Raw genomic sequence first — 17,816 nt, 5'->3', positions numbered from 1 at the left:
GACTTGGGTTTGAAACGAATATTTTTGTGTTCGTGGATAGCTCACACGGTAGAGCCACGCTCTCACCTGCCAGGCGGAGTTGTCGTACCAATAAGGTCGCAGGTTCGAACCCCACCACCGCCGCGAATAATTTTTATTCTCTATTGTCTTCTGGCACTCTTCCCCTGTCGCCCATTCCACTCCCCTGATCACAGGCAAATCACTGATAACAGGGAACTTCACCTGTCACAAGTGATTAATTACCTGCACCTTCGTCAGTTGAAACAAGGGGAGGTAAGCGAGGTCCGAAAACAAGGGTGATATTGTCAAAAAATTCATAAGAAATGCACTCCTTACATCATTTAATACTGGAAACCTATGTGTCACACACAACTTCTTCTTATTTTTTTTAATATTTTAAATTTCTGTCGTAATTATATATATTTTTGTGAAGTGCCAATTGGATTATAAAGCAGATAAGAATATTTCAAATTAGTGAGTGAAATTGTTCTGTCCACCGTATATCATTGATTAAAATATTTTTAAAACATGTTTTGTCACCATGAGGGTCATATTTTCTTACACCCTAAAATAATTCAATAAATTTGCAATTAGTATGTCCAAGAAGTACGCTTAATTCACACGAAATAAAAAAGTTATGATTATTTAAAATCTGGGCAATCCGTTGTGTGAAATAACATTATTATTTTTGTTTGAGTGATTTAATTTTTTTATTTTAATTTTATTTGTGGTACTGAAATAATTTTTTTTGTACTACAGACATGGATGGAACATTCTCTTGAAACTCAAATAACAAAACTAAATAATCTATGTAGACTTTGTGGCAAAAGATGTTTGAAAAGAGGAGGTGGGAGAAGCAATTTAAAAAGATAAAGAAAAAATTGCATGACATGAAAGAATGTAAAGAAAGTATCATCGGACCAGTTAGAAAAGCAATACACCTACAACATGTTTTAGATCAGAATAAAATTGTCAGACAAGCATTTCATGGTGGCCACTTCATGGCCAATCACTGCCACACATACATAAAGAAAGTAATCTACAGACACCTTACAAAGACAGCTATACATGCAGTTAGTACAAACACCCAAAGAGACACCCTAATCACGAAAATAATTCAACTTGAGATCAAATCAAATCCCATGTCATCAGAAGAAATTAAAAGAGCAGAGGAAGCCGTCGCAAGGTATTTGCAGAATTACAGAGAAGCGTTCCCTCACTCAATTACATATATTGGAAATGCACTGCATTTACTGGTTGAAGCGATATAAGATAGGTTTAGGATTCTATGGCGAGCAAGGTGGTCAACTGCTCCATTCTAGCATAGGGAAGATTGAAAAAAGAGCAAGAGGACTTCGAAGTGAAAAAGCAAAATTGTCTTTCACAATGGAAATATCATTGCTTCAAGTTGAACCAGACGTCAGTACTTCATAAAGGCCCCTAACAATAATCATAAATATTAGAATGATATCTCTCCTTTCTGGTTGGTGTTGAAAATAGATGAGAAACTATTGTTAAACTTGTTTATTTGTTTTCATAATGGTATTGCATGCATTGTGATTAGACATGAAACTTTGTTAGTTGTGGTGTGTGAAAATAGAAGAGAGAGAGTGATAGAAATACTTTTTAGTAAATTTATTACTGACAATGTGATCGGGAACGTGACAGACCATAGAATTTATATTATTAATTAATGAAATATGTCATCAAGTGAATCTTATTCATAAGAAATGATTGGATATCAGTTTTATAAGACACACACTAACACGTACCTTCCAGTCATCACTGTGACTGGCTAATTTGTGGACAGGATACTGGTGGATTTGATAAGGAGTTACAATATCAAGACCTCTCACAGGACTGCCAGGTCTGAACAGGCCATAAAACTTACATACACTTTTTCCTCATTCTCTTCTGCTTCTGATTATCCCAAAATTATTTGCCTGTACGGTGACTTATGCTATTTATTCACATGTTTCTTACCAATTATGGTTATGATCTTGCATTGAATTATAGTACAACCCATGGAGAGTGGCGTTGTAAAACCATTCGGTTCATAGCCATACAAATGGTATGACAATATTCTTTACATTATGAAGAACAAGAATATATGAATAAGAAAAAGTTACGTCAACGGATTATTGAGCAACGATTATTTGAAAATATCAATAAAATGCAGAATCGGAGAGAAAAAATACAGGTAGCGAAAATGCCGATGCCGGTAGCATGATGAGTCATCGACCTGTCACAACTTGATTAATTACCCTCCCACCGGGGTGGAGCGCTGGCTCAAACTAAAAGTTCGAGTTTTAGTCGCCATGAACCATATTTTCCTTAATTCAAATCTAAATTTTAACCTTAAATCCAAATCTGAAACAAAAATTTGACAAAGAATCTGAATTTGGCCAAAACTCACCCCTTCAAATCAGTATGTATCATTTAAATCTGTAAAGGTGGTGGGTATTCAAGATGTGCATTGAAGATGGGGCATTATTTTTGATATTACATATTGCTTATGGCATAATAATATATCATGTACAAAATTGAGAAACCTACACACTTGTTCAGATATTTATTGTGTACATAAGAAAGTGGCCATCATAAGTAAAGAAAGAAGTAAGTTATACTACACTGTCATAGATTAAAAAAAAAAAATCAATCTGCGCAAGCACAAGTAGGAACAGACTATATGGCCCACTGTTTCAATCTGGTACCACGTCCGAATGAACTGGGTAAAGAAAATTGAGTTTGACCTCAAAATATTCTGAATTAGGAAATGTGATGACGAGTTATTGACAGCCAAGGCAGCCAGAGTTTATCCCAATTTCTGAAACAATAAAATTATAGGCTACCTTGAAGATGTATTTCTTGAATATTGCAAATCACTGTTGTGAAAATGAATGATTAGGAAAAAAATAATCCCTGAATATTCCCAAATATCAACCTGTCTGTAATTGAGTAGCAGCATGCTCCACCAATTGAAATAATCTAAAATTTATTAGATACAATTAATATATAAGGTCCAAAAAAATTTCCTGATTCACCCCAAGGCAAAATTTTGCTTCAGGGTCTAAACAGAAATAAAACAAGATAACCCAGGCAGGAGCTGCAATGCACTCATGCAAAGAACGAAATACGGACTACGATTTTTGCTAAAAAGAAATAAGATACCAGTAGTGGTGCTCACCTGTGTCCTCCACCTTATCCAACCATCTTTAGGCACTTTTATAATATTATCAGGACAAAGACAACAGCATCTCACACAAGAGGTACCATATAAATTGCTAGATCCTCATAATGGGGTAAGGGCGATATACAGGTTATATTCAACATTTAATCAAAATTACACCAAACCGACTCAACACGGTAACAAATGAACAGTTTAAGGAATGACACAATATAAGACTTTAATCACCTCCGGTTTCAATTTGGCCATCGGTAACACATGGACTTGACCATCAGCCCAGTTCAAAGTCACCCTCTTTTTCAGGTCCTCGTCGTCAAGACAATCAAGTACCTTCTTCTTGTCTGACATTACACAGATCTTGGAATCTAAAGCTTCAGCTATTGCTGAGAACAATGGGAAAACAACATTGCATTTAATTCACTTGTTTAAAATAAACAGATAGATAACATATGGCGTACTTTTAATTTGTATATATGTGAAGGGACACCAATAAGTGAGTTCAGAATTAAAGAGATGGAAAATAGGGCCTTCCTGTTGTTCACAATGCAAAAAATAGAATTTATTCTCCACCATAATAAAGAGAAATGACCACCAAGTCATTGGTGGCTATAAATTTATAAATCCAATTTCCAGTGTTTAATTCCGACCGACTGACATAATACCCTATAGAGGCAGTGGGGCACACATACATAATAATGACTTCGGAGACTGTCTGTATCTTTTTGTTGTGCGTCTAATGAGGCTCATTAGAGAACAATGTAATAAAAAATAAAACAAAGCAAGAAAAAAAGTCTTTGAAATGTTATGATCAGATTTTTTTAAAATGATAAAGACTCAAAATAAAAATCTCAAGAAGAATTGTATTTTGATATCACAATTATCCCCTAATTGTTTATAACTTATTTCCCTAGGTTGCAGGACTTATAACAATCACAATCATTTAAGATGTCTCAAAGTAAACAGCAAAATCATAAAAAGAAGAAAAGAAAGAAGAAAAAAAAAGGCAGGAAGTGTACACATCTAAATTATTGTCGCATTTATCAACACACTGGATCTGTTTAAACATTAATGTCTTTGAAAGTTTGATAATCTGACTTCTTTCTTTTGGTGTTATTGGTTCATTTTTATATGTTAAAAGGATTTTTATTTGTTTTCATGATTTGAATGCCCTGGCAAGACAAGATAATTTCAAGATAATAGATTGCTTTGTGTCAATGTCATGCAAAATTACCTGTAAAAATTCTTTCCTTTCCAATAGTGTAAGCCCCACTCACAATCAGTGTCATTGGATTGATAGCAATCTGCTTCTCCACTAGAGACACAGCAAAGTTGATAACTGTCTTCTGACTTGGGAATGCATAGGATGGGTTACAGTACCTAAGCCAGAAGAATTGAAGGAATGATGGGTATGGATATCTTTAAAATTTGTAAAATTTATTGTCTTTTTTTAACCTAACCTGTGAGAGAATACTCAACCTGAAAAGAATTCAAAACAATGCTGCAAGATTAGTCCTTAAGCGCAGCAAGAAACATCATGTGTCACCCATGCTAAAAGAGCTTCATTGGCTTCCTGTTAAGGAGCGAACATTGTACAAAGTTCTGATATTGTGTTTTAAATGCCTCAACACATATCAACTAACTTATCTCTTATTGGAGTTACATACACCAACCCGATTCCTTCACTCGTCATCCGATGGAAAATTGCTCGCCACTCAAGGAAAGAACTCTTATGTGTCATGTGAAGGATGATCATTTATAAGAAACAGCCCAACCCTCTGGAAACAAACTTCCAAAAGAAATATGGCATTCTTCATCGGAAGATATGTTTTAAAAGCATCTTAAGACTTTGTTATTTTCCAAATTGAATTGTTGATGCCCCTGTAAAGCGCTCTGAGCACTTCTTGAGATATGGAAGAGCGCTCAACAAATAATAATCTATTATTATTATTATTACAACAATTCAACTTAGACAAGATTAACAATTAGATACAACTGAGTAATTTTATAAAAATAAGATAAGGCTATGAAGCATAACAATTAGTTAAAACTGGGAGAAGCTTGATAAAAAAATTATGAAGATTTGAACCTGGACGATACATTGTTTAAGTGTAAAAATAGAAAGGAACTCTCTCTCTCTCTCGTGATGCGTGGAGTAATTAGAACCCCATCAACAAGTCAAACAACAAGTAAAGCAAACCTACGTGGTGTCAAGATACAATTCATCAACTACAATATTTTTCAATGCAGGGTACTCTTCCATTTCTTTTGAAGCACGAAAGTCGCCAGTGTGAAGAATTTTTTTCCCATTTTGAGTCTCAAACAACACAATGACTGCTCCAGGACAACTGTGGGAATGAGATAAAAATACATAACATATGAATTTAGTTTCAAATGCTTCCATTCAGTGAACAACAGTTCTATTCTGAAAAATCCAATGATTTATCCAGAAGTTGGGACCAAATATTCGAAGAAGGAAGGAACAGACATTCATCTATTTGTCAGATAATCAAAACTAGAAGCATTGTTACAATCTTTTTTTTGGACTGCAAGTTGAGTGTTCAAGATTCACTAAAATATTTAATCAGAGTATATATATATATATATATAAGGTCACATATAGTTGTGTGTGTTGGTAGGATTCATCTGGCGGGTAAATGCAGTTTACCTAAATGCATAACATAAACATGGATCTGTTCTCTTTCATTACATTCATGTATACCAGCATACCTCTCTAGGTCCTCCCCCTCCCCCTCTCTCTCTCTCTCTCAATCTCAGTGATTGGTTTTACAAGGAAGATGGAGGGGATAAACTGCTGATATCAGCACACAATGATTGTGTTTGATTTGGGTTTACAGAGTAAACTTCTTTATTTGACATTCAACAACAGTGAAAGTAACAACTCGGCACTTGTATGCATCCACAGGAAAGTAGGCCCAAAAAAACGCAAATACAAACAGGACCAAAAATAAGCTGTGTGTAGTTTGCAATTTTTAAAAAGTTGTACCTTGGCAATAACAATAACAATGACCATGTTACGGGTGGGGGAGGGGATTTTCAGGTGGCTGAAAATGTATATCAACATCAATCAAATTGATAAATACCCAAAGCAGAAAAAAAATCATCTCTCACAAAAAGATTAATCCATCTGACTTCGCCCTCTTATCAAATGATTCCAGATAGGTCTTAGTCAGAACAATGAAGTCTCATAACATAACAAAGACACTAAGTTACATCAAAATAGATAGAATATTTCACTTTTTTCTTGACCATGCAATGACCTAAAATTTGACATATCCTTTATAATTTCATAAAAAACTATACCATGCACAAGATACTTCTCAAAACAATGACATCGTTAAGCTCAACTACTAAAATTTCTAATTTTGCTTGATTTCCACAGTTTAGTGGATAGAGGTAACATCAGAGACCGTTCCATAAAAATTATAAATCCTAGATCTACACAATTTTGCTTATATTAAAGCTGAGTAGTGTGGGAACTTTTTAAAAGCACTAGAAAGCCTAGGCTGTCCATGTTATATTCAGCTTGAATGGAAATATGTGAATCCGGAAATGAAAACGCAGAAAAAATATAAGCTGATTTTGAGGTTTTTGATTTTTTAGAGGTATAAGCATCTCCAAAGCACTTTTGGTGCTTATAAATGTTGCACCAAATCCTAGATTTTTATCCAGTAAGGACGTGCAAAACATTTCTCTGCCATCGATCTAGTTTTTTTATTAATGTATTTGTTTTCGTTTTTCGTTGTTGGCTGAAGAAAGGTTTTGAGCCCAAAATGTTCAGTGTTTGGTATTTTGTTCTTTTTTTAATCTGTTATACTCATTGTTGTTCATTACTTTTTACAGTCCACAATTCTAGCAGCTTAGTATCAAAGTATTTACTGAAACATTTCTACAATGTCTGAAAGAGACTCCATACAAATATTATACAATGACTTTCCCGGTACAATAAGATTTCTTCAAAACAACAGACAAGTTGACAAGTTTGTAACAGTGAGGAGTGGAACCCATTAAAAAAAAAAAAACAAGAATTCTCACATGTCAGAAGGTAACTTATTCATTTATTAATTTTGGTCCACATAAACAATAAATACGAATTGTGTAAATTTAATCAACCTCATGCCAGTCTATGGTTCTAGTATGTTTCTGTGGTCTTGTCGTACAACACTTGGCCTCTCTGGTTCGAGTCCTGGTCTGGACAGAGCAAAGTTTAATCTTTGGAAAAGACTCTTTACTCACATTCTCTCACTGCACTCAGTTGTAAAATGAGTACAGGGCCAGTAACAGCATTCTCTCTCTAAAAAGTATAATTGTAATAGCAGATGTCATGTCTTGTCCTTTGTATTATGTGGTGCTGCTGCCTTGAGAGCACTTGTAAAGCCATTTGAGCACATCAAGTAGATATTGCACTATTAGAAGCTAAAGTTTCTTTCTTCTTACTGATTGGCTTCCATTAAAGTCAAGTTGACACCCTCCACAGTGACAGGTTTCCACATGGGAAGGCGGTGGATCCATTTCTTGTCAACACCCAGTCTTCTCTCCACCAGATTGCCTGTAACCTTCAAACAATCAAAACGAGAGAAAATATATAATTGATGAAAATCAATCTTAAAATGATAAAACGACCATGTTAATAAAATCCTTTAGAGCCAAGGGCTTTGACAGCTCAGTTGATAGAGTATTCGCTTCACATGAAAAAAAGGTACGGGATCAATCCCGGATTACGATTGTTGACGATCCATAGGGGTAGTTGGTATGCGTTTGACAATGATTAGAACTTCAAGAAAGAAGGTTGTTACTCATCTTTGACTATTGGGCAGTTTTTAAAAACATTTTCATTTTGCTATTTTATCTCGTTTCCTCATATTTCCATAATTGTTTTCAGAATCCGTACCAAAATACGGAAAATCAAACTGGTTGGAAAATCTGCAGTTGTAGTTGTGGTAGAGTTGATGATTTGGTGAAGGTTGCAGTGATGAATATATGGTGAGTGGAGCTGATGGCTGAAGTAGTGTGGTTGTGATGATTAAGAAACACCCACTAAATAAATATCAGCTTCTACCATCTGGGAGACTAAACAAACAAATTGAAACTAGAACAAATGGATACAAGACAACATTCGCACCAAAATCTAAATATTATTTAACAAGTCATAATGTGACTGAATGTGTAAGGATGGTGCAGGACAGAAGCTTGTTTCAGTTGGCAGTTGCGAAAGCCACGTCTAGGAGGGATAAGCCATGATTATTGGATTAATATTATTATTATCATTATAATTATACTCATCAATATTATCAATATTATTAAAATGATTATTATTTATTACTACAACCTTTTAAAATCGAATTTCAACCTGAAGATAAGGGTATAAATGTTATTGACTCCCGCATCGAATACAGTTATGTAATTTTTCATATGTAGGGAGGGAGAGAGAGAGAGAGAGAGAGAGAGAGAGAGAGAGAGAGAGAGAGAGAGAGAGAGAGAGAGAGAGAGAGAGAGAGAAAGAGAGACAGATAGAGAGAAAGAGAGAGAGAGAGAGAGAGAGAGAGAGAGAGAGAGAGAGAGAGAGAGAGAGACCACTCCGCCAAATTTGCAATTGGAAGGAAGTTATACCAAATTCTATTTTATCTTAAATACATATATAACTCAAAAGAAAATTGAAAAAGAAAAACCAACAAAACAATCAACAAACCAAATAAACAAAAACAAAACAACAACAAACAAAATTGTACTATCATACTACCACTACAGAGAAAAGACAATGATTTGTACCACCCCCAGGCGTGCCTACCCTCAATTTCAAATTTCAGGGACATTTTACGAATAAAACCTCAAATTTCAGATGATGCTGATTATCATGATTATTGTGGGTTGTTGGTGGTAGTAGTGGAGCTGATGATAAATACAGCGGTGGCAGTGGTGGTGACAGCGGTTGTTTGGTTGAGTGAGTATTTTTTTTCTTTCTGCTGAAGAGATTAAATAAATGTAATAGAGATCAAAGATCCATCTCATGTGTACACTTGTAAAAATTCAATAACACACCAATTGGTCGATGATGGGAAGACTTATAATCTGTGACCACTGAATATGTTGGTTTCCTAATTGAACCATGGGCTGGGCCGATAAAATTGTTTACATTATATTGTGATATAATTTGTATGTGTCTGAGTACACTGGAAAAAAAACCCAAACATGTTTTATTTTGATCTGCAATTGTTTAATTCAAGTACAGATTAATCGAAACAACCAACGCCTAACCACCTTAAACCTTAAACTTGCTTAAGAGATTTTAGGACAATATTGGAGGTCATCCTAGTTAATCAAATCAGTGGAATCCTGACATTGGGCGACTGTAAGCAAGGTTGACTTTGTCCATTATAATTGGAACACACTTAGATAAACAACAGAAAATTTGTGTTAATTTTAAGTAAGGTTGACTTTAAGAGTGTTGACTTCATGCAGACTCCACTGTATCATTTAGCCTAAATTTAAATGATGTGGTAGTTGTAGTAGTACTGATGCTGGGAATGATGATGATGCTACATTAGTGGTTCACGATTACATACAGTTTTTAATTCCAGAAGTGGTAGTATAATGGCCGATTCTGGAGCATAAAGTAAATTTCCGTATTTTTGTTCAAATTTTATGAACAAATCAATAAATTCCGGGATGAAAGGCATATCTGCAATCCCTTCCCTTTCAATCGTTATAATACTCATCCAAGGTCACAATTGGCCCGACATTTGGCTGTTTTTATAAAAAGGGAGTGTCACCAAATTCCATTCAATTGAGCACAGATGTCATAACATGACACAAGACATGATGGTGATCAGCGGAAGATTATGATTATCACCATCGCTGAAAATGACAGGTTTGAGGTGGGACCTGATTTCATTTCTGCAGGAAACCACTAAATACTGGAAAAAAACCCCCACGTATATCCATTGTTGGAACAAACCCCCCCCCCCCCCCAAAAAACCCCAATAAGAATGAAATTGTCAATAGGGAGAAACAACCATGATACAATGAAGTCTTCTCCATTTTCTTCTTTCTAAATATGCTGCCTGCTGTGGAAGTCTACCCAGTGTTTCAACACATCAAAAATAATCCTATTTCAACATGTTTTAGAGAATTTGTCATCTATACGGTTAATTTCAAAACAGATATATTTCTAAATAAAACATACATAATTCTAGCATTCTCTAAAATTGTCCTCTCTTAAATGAAAAATTCCTGATAATAAATTACGACTCACCAGACTGCAATAAATAGGATGACAAAACTTCTTGGTGAGTCCCCCATAGTGGTCATAGTGGAAGTGTGTGAGGAAATAAGCATTGCAATCTGGTATGTCTCCATATCGGAATGCATCTACAGTAAAACTTGTGCCTGTTGAATACAAAAAAAATGAGTGCAGGTACTTTGAACAATAGCAGAGCGATTAAATACATTGAAATTAAATTCATGACTTTTAAAATGTGACACCTGAATCATGTTTTTTAAAACATATGATAATTACTACGGTAAAAACTAGAATGTGTAAAAAACAAAGACAAAAAAACGTTAGCATTTATATAGTGCAATATCCACCAAACATGCTCAGAGTGCTTTAAAAGGGGTTCCTAGCCAACAGCAACACTAACATGTAGGACAAAGACATGTCACCTGTTAGGCGATTTTACAATTTTTTACGGACAGAGACAACACTGTTAGTGGCTAGGTACTCATTTTACACCTGAGTCCAAAGAGAGGGAATGTGAATAAAGAGCCTTTTCCAAGGAATCAATTATGCATCTCTCAGAGCAGGACTCAAACCCTGGACCTTCCAGTCCAAAAGCGTCATACAACTAGACCACATACCACCATTTGTATTATTTCTTCCTATATTACTTTGAATGAAAAATGACACAGGGTCTACTAATCTTTTAACAAATGCAAGCAATGCTGAAAGTGATCAGTTAAGACAAGAAGGAAGATGATAAGTAGAGAAAGAAAAGGTGGAAAAGGGGAAATTTTAACTTCTTTAAAATTGTACAGTGCAACACACATTCGTCGAACTACATGTGACAGCCAGAAAAGTTTGTTGAATCCATGTTTAGATGAATACGTGAATACAGCTGTTAGGCAATGAACCCAAACTGCGATATAACCTACTGTACAAGTATATGATCTAAATGTTTGCCATCAAGGACTCATAGATTGATGACATCATCTATGCTTTTTTTGTTGAACAAATAGTGAATAAATTCACCTCTGATTCACTCGCTTAGACAAACAAGACACACCACCATGCCATACAAAATGGTACACACAGAAATTTTTTTTTGTTTTTAAGGGTTTTACGGTGCTTGCAACACATTTAGGTTATCTCAGTGCCAGTAAAAAGGAAAAAAATGGGATAGTAAAAAGTTCTAGAATTACAATTAAAGCACCCAACAGAAAAAAAGACAAAGGGGAACTGGGAACAAATAGGGATCAGATGTAGATTCCAAGAGCATACCACCAATGTACTTAGTTTGAGATCACTTGTAAGTCTCATCTGGACACAAGAACAAAATCCAACAAAGAGGAACACACTCAAATGCTTACATTATACATTAAAAATAACAAATATAATATTACATAACAGAGAGATGATTTACAAGGAAAAAAACATCATCTCCCAAAACAATAACTATGCATTTGACTGTTTCCCTCCCAGCCAGGACTCAAACTAGGGCCAGGAAAAATACCAGTAATCTCATTCCAAGACAAAGACAAAAAGCATGTTGGAAAACAGTTATAAGGGGATAGAAGACACAGTATGTACCTCCCTGCCCGCTTGTACACACAGAAAGTTATAGTGTGAGACAACAGATACTGTCCTTGACATAGAGGTCAAGGTTGTCTCAGTTTATTTCACTGACACAGTGAAAAATTTACTAACGCAATGAAGGACATAATTTGGGAATCATGTCCTTGTTCGTTGAACTTGTGAATCTGTCGAATGTGTGTTCAACGAACGTGTGTTGCACTGTAGTAATTTATAGGCTTCAAATTAACACCGTTTAGTCAATCATTACTGTTGCTCATTAATATATTTCTTTCTCAATCGTAAAAATACACTTTCTTACCTGGAATTCTTTTATAGAAGGGACATTGCCGCTGCCTTCCCCTGTATTGTTTATTCCCATAACTTTCTGATGGTGCTACCATAGATGAGGTAGTTGGATTCTTTGTTGAAGGTTCTGTCAGAGATTTTGCTAAATGGGGAACAGACTTTCTTTTGACAACTGACTTGATCTCATTATTGTATCTTTGATCAGCATCACTTTTAGCTTTAGAAGTCAATAAAGGAGCTTTTGACGAGAAAAAAGACGTTATGGAGACCTGTTTCCTTGCAGCTGTGGATGGTGGGATGGGAGGATCAGCAGAGATAGCAATATTTGATTTGAAATCGTTGTCCAGCTTTTTAGAAGATGAAGGCATGGTGAGCCTTTCATCAGTATGAATACATGATGATCCACTTTCGGAAGGTTGTGAGGGTGGGTTGAATTCATTATCATCCCTCACAAACCCTCCGGCAGGTTCTTTAACTGTGTCTATGAGATCTGAGTCCGAATCGGTTACTGCACTGATAGAATATGACTTATTTCCAACTCCAGAGATTTCACTTTCATCATCTACTACTATCACATCCACAATTCTTGGCTCATCCCCCACTCCAACAAAATCTGTCTCATTTATGTGTCCTTCATCATTGACAACGGTTGACACACTCTCACTTTGATCTGCTGTTAATTCTTGGCTTGATGATGATGTAGAGGCACCAAGATTATCTCGTTCTACACTGTAGTTTGGAATGGAATAAGGGATTAATTCACAAGACTGATCTGATGAATTTGATGATTCTTCTTCAGAATCTGACAGCTTTGCCTTTTTAGAGGACGTTTTAGTTGGACTCAAATACTGCATTATACCACTTGAATCATCGGAAGCCACCTCTTTCCTTTTCTTTGAAATTTTCAAATCATCACTATTTCGTGGTTGGTTGGTCTTTGTCTTTAGTGGTGATCGGGATTGGGAAAATAGAGAATTTCTTTTACTTTTGCGAATGTCATTTTTGTCTTTGTGAATGTCACAATTACTGTCTTGTTTCTTCTTTTTCTTTGAAAACATGGAAGCCCACTGCACAGCTGATTTTTCATTGCTGATAGGTTTTGTTTTGATGTTTGTAAGAGGAAAGTCATCATCTGAATCAATCAAATCTACAACAGCACCCTCTTTCTCTTTTGTTTTAGTGGGGATGGTATTCTTAGATGTTGAACCCTGTGATTTACCTGCAGTAAAAAGTACAATTGCAATCAATAAATAAAACTAATCAAAATCATAGTCTATAGCGATAATAATAATAATAATAATAATAATAATAATAACGATAATAATAATAGTAATAATAATAATAATAATAATAATATCAATATCAACATTTGCGAACATTGTCAAGGCATAAAAAAAAAATTAATTAAAAATAATCATTTAGATTAAATATAAGAATTTCATAATTTGTGATCAACTCCTGCTGAAAACAGAAATTACGCTTGAAGGAAGTAAGCACAAAATTATTGTAATAATCTTGTTATTGTGGTATCTTGTTATTTGGGTTGCAGGGGGTACATACAATAATGAAGCCTCTTTGTAGTTTTCTTCAAGTTACGTGTAGTTTCTAATGAGGAAGGTGTAATATAGTCGATGGAGTAAATGAGAGAGATTTGATAGGGAGGATGTATGGAGTTGTTCTGAGAGGTTTGGTGGCGAGATATTTCTTGATAATGAGGTGTAGTTTTTGTTGTTGAGAATGAGATGTGTGTAGTTGCCAGTGCCGCTATTTTGGCAGGCAGCGTGGCAGGCTTCTTGAGGCTTGGGACGAATGAAGAGGGAGTGATAGAACAAAACAAGATCTTATTTTGCGCAAGAGATATGCTGAGTTTTTCTCTCGCGCAATGCTCAGGGTCGTGATTGGTTCTAAGGAAGGGGCGACACTGTCAAATAAAGAAACAGAAATAACACACTATTAAATCTTACTATCTAATAGTTTTATTTCAATTAGGATTGCCCCCGACGTGAGTCGGGAGGCGAATGACCAATGCATGTTATATAATGGAATAGAAAATGAAGATTGGCACTCAGCCCTCAACGTAAGTCGAGTGGCGATACGGCCAATGCATGTTATATAATGGAATAGAAAATGAAGATTGGCACTCAGCCCTCAACGTAAGTCGAGTGGCGATACGGCCAATGCATGTTATATAATGGAATAGAAAATGAAGATTGGCACTCAGCCCTCAACGTAAGTCGAGTGGCGATACGGCCAATGCATGTTATATAATGGAATAGAAAATGAAGATTGGCACTCAGCCCTCAACGTAAGTCGAGTGGCGATACGGCCAATGCATGTTATATAATGGAATAGAAAATGAAGATTGGCACTCAGCCCTCAACGTAAGTCGAGTGGCGATACGGCCAATGCATGTTATATAATGGAATAGAAAATGAAGATTGGCACTCAGCCCTCAACGTAAGTCGAGTGGCGATACGGCCAATGCATGTTATATAATGGAATAGAAAATGAAGATTGGCACTCAGCCCTCAACGTAAGTCGAGTGGCGATACGGCCAATGCATGTTATATAATGGAATAGAAAATGAAGATTGGCACTCAGCCCTCAACCTAAGTCGAGTGGCGATACGGCCAAAATTAGTAATATAATGATAATCGAATGTATCAATAAAACATGAATATTTACCAAGTGAGATAATGGTATCGAATATGCCAACATCATTAAGCATAAAAGCATAAGATATAAATCACTACCAACAATCTCAGAAGTTTGGTATAATTCTATGATGCAGGGCATCATCAGGACATTATACAGCTATAACGATTAATGACCAAGAAAGCTTGACAGACAGACCGATAACTGAGCATACAGCTAGTCAGACAATAGGTACTTATGCCTATATGTGTATCAGGTGACAGGCATATAGATAGTTGAATAGATTATTAGGTAGATTGATATGTAGCCAACTGTAATCTCATACTAAGTAATTGAAAAGGTAAATATATAAAGATGGGTACATATGTGCATAGGCAGACAGATTAGTAAGTATACAGATAGATAGGTCCGTAGGTCGGTCGGTAGATGGATGGATGGATAGATAGATAGATAGATAGATAGATAGATAGATAGATAGATAGATAGATAGATAGATAGATACAGAGAGATATAGATGGATAGATGGAAGGGATGTGACAGTGACAGGATAACTATACCAACATTAGAGTAGGCCGATATTATTTACAAATCACCAGTAATAAAGATCGTGGTAAGTTTGTAATCGTGATAAACAGATTATTGCTAGCACTCATGTAATCAATTAATTAGACTAAGTATTTTCCTCATGACAGATACAAGTTATACTGGCACGTATTCGATTTACTGTCATTACACAAAGGCATTAACAATCCACGGAAATGATATGAATAAAATAAGAAATCACGATGTCAATAATTAAAACAATAAATGCAACAGCAACAATAATAATAATAATAATAATAATAATAATAATAATAATAATAATGCTTATGACAATGTTAATAATAAAAGTTCAACATACCTGTCAAATAAAGAAACAGAAATAACACACTATTAAATCTTACTATCTAATAGTTTTATTTCAATTAGGATTGCCCCCGACGTGAGTCGGGAGGCGAATGACGTTGAAGCGAGGTGCGCCACTGGTTTTATCCTTTCTCCCCACTTAAGTGCGACGGCGCGCAGCATACCGCAAGACGAATAGAAGGAGACCATAACAGAAAGTGCTATTTAAAAAAATACAAGAAGTATGAAACCATCATACTACATTATTAATATTCAAGATCTTGACGTAAATTTGAGTGGTAATCTCATTAGTCCTGTAACAAAAGTTAGAATCTAGGAACAATTTTTGACGGTTCACTGACAATGGAGTTTCTTATAAATATAAGAACAATATGCAATCGGTTAATTTTCAAACTCAGAAAAATATCTCATATTAGTCCATTAATATCTGAGCAACAACAGAGAAATTATCAAAAACTAGAAGATTGTAATTATCTCTGTTTTGGTCTTTCCCATTCGAAAATGAAACGACTGCAGACGATACAAAACCAGGCAGCTGGACTGATTTTTAAAGAACAAAAAAAATGTGCCCTCGCCCTTTTTAAAAAGCTGCATTGGCTACCAGTAGATAGTGGAATTAAACTTAATGCTGCAGTTCTTGTTTATCTCTGCCTTGAAGGCTAAGGCCCATCCTACTTGTCTGAATTACTCCAGACAGCCACAAATGTTGAGATTGTAGACTCATTTCCCTCGACTACTTGTACCGAAACAAATACAAAACTTGGTGAGGGAGCGTTCTCTTGTTTTGGTCCGTACATGAACTTGGAATGCTGAGGGAATCAGCAGTAAAGCAGTTTAATTGTATTTAAATCTAAATTAAAGAACATGCTTTTTAAGGAGCAATTTAGTAAATTCTATAAATTCAACAGGACATTTTGTGTGTGTGTGTGTGTGTGTGTGTGTGTGTGTGTGTGTGTGTGTATGTGTGTTTGTAAAGCATTTAAAGCTTATGTATGGAATAGATGCTATACAAGTGCGTGTTATCATTATTACTATTATCATTATTACATACTAGATTCTAGAATACTGCTGAATTTTCAACTTAATGCTATTGTTCATGTCAAAGTCAAAATCTTCATGAGTGAAGGTGGACATTTATGGAAATAAATAAGATTTACATTATCAAAACAAGATATCTGAAGGTGTGGGTTTGATAGTTTTGCTAAAACATTTACATAGGGGATATTTGTCATTTGACTTTAATAATAATGATAATAATAATAATAACAACAACAACAACAACAACAACAACAACAACAACAACAACAACAACAACAACAACAACAACAACAACAACAACAACAACAACAACAACAACAACAATAATAATAATAATAATAATAATAATAATAATAATAATAATAATAATAATAATAATAATAATAATAATAATAATACCACAGAGGTCATTTTAAATAAATACTTACCTCGCCTAGACATTGAACTTTTGTAGTTCCAAATGTCATCCTCATCATCACTTGCAAGCACAGCAGACATAATTATTTCCTGGCGAAAATTTTTAATAAAATCCTTAAAATTATAAAAACAACATACTGACATTACATTGTCATGTTAATCTGTTTTGGTTGATTTACTTCTTATCCCACAGCCTGGTAACATAAAAATTAATTCTTTTAAGACATTATCACAAAGTTTCTCAATGCAACTTTATCTTACACCAGTGCCTGCTCCCAAATTTCTCAATTTGATATTTTCAAAAATAAAAATGGAGCTATTCAAATGTCTTCGTCCTTGTCTTATTGAGTTTAATGTGTGTTGTGTGATGAAAGTGAGGGTTTACAACATAAAACGCATACCCTTGAGAAGAATATAAGAGTTGAGATTGTCCCAACAATCAGGAACCTCTGTGATGAGATGGTAGCAAGTCTGACAGGTAACTTCAGATCCCCTGTC

General features: G+C 35.1%; 1 protein-coding gene across 1 annotated transcript in view; it reads right to left on the bottom strand.

The window, feature by feature from the left end:
• Positions 1-17,404, bottom strand: part of LOC144964571 (uncharacterized) — a 28,331-nt gene extending 10,927 nt beyond the window's left edge. The window contains exons 1-7 of the mRNA XM_078899002.1: positions 17,330-17,404; positions 12,316-13,521; positions 10,458-10,591; positions 7,643-7,761; positions 5,389-5,532; positions 4,419-4,564; positions 3,416-3,570 (exon numbers count right to left, since the gene is read on the bottom strand). Of these exons, the coding sequence (XP_078755128.1) occupies positions 3,416-3,570; positions 4,419-4,564; positions 5,389-5,532; positions 7,643-7,761; positions 10,458-10,591; positions 12,316-13,521; positions 17,330-17,399 (1,974 nt within the window). The 5' untranslated portion in view covers positions 17,400-17,404. The remainder of the gene's footprint in view (positions 1-3,415; positions 3,571-4,418; positions 4,565-5,388; positions 5,533-7,642; positions 7,762-10,457; positions 10,592-12,315; positions 13,522-17,329) is intronic.
• Positions 17,405-17,816: the final 412 nt, after the last annotated feature.

This window comes from Berghia stephanieae, chromosome 2, assembly GCF_034508935.2.
Source record: "Berghia stephanieae isolate SIO BIC M18660-M18661 chromosome 2, UCSD_Bste_1.3, whole genome shotgun sequence".
In the NCBI taxonomy this organism is placed as follows: Eukaryota; Metazoa; Mollusca; class Gastropoda; order Nudibranchia; family Aeolidiidae; genus Berghia; species Berghia stephanieae.
This window is presented reverse-complemented; position numbering and strand designations above follow the sequence as displayed.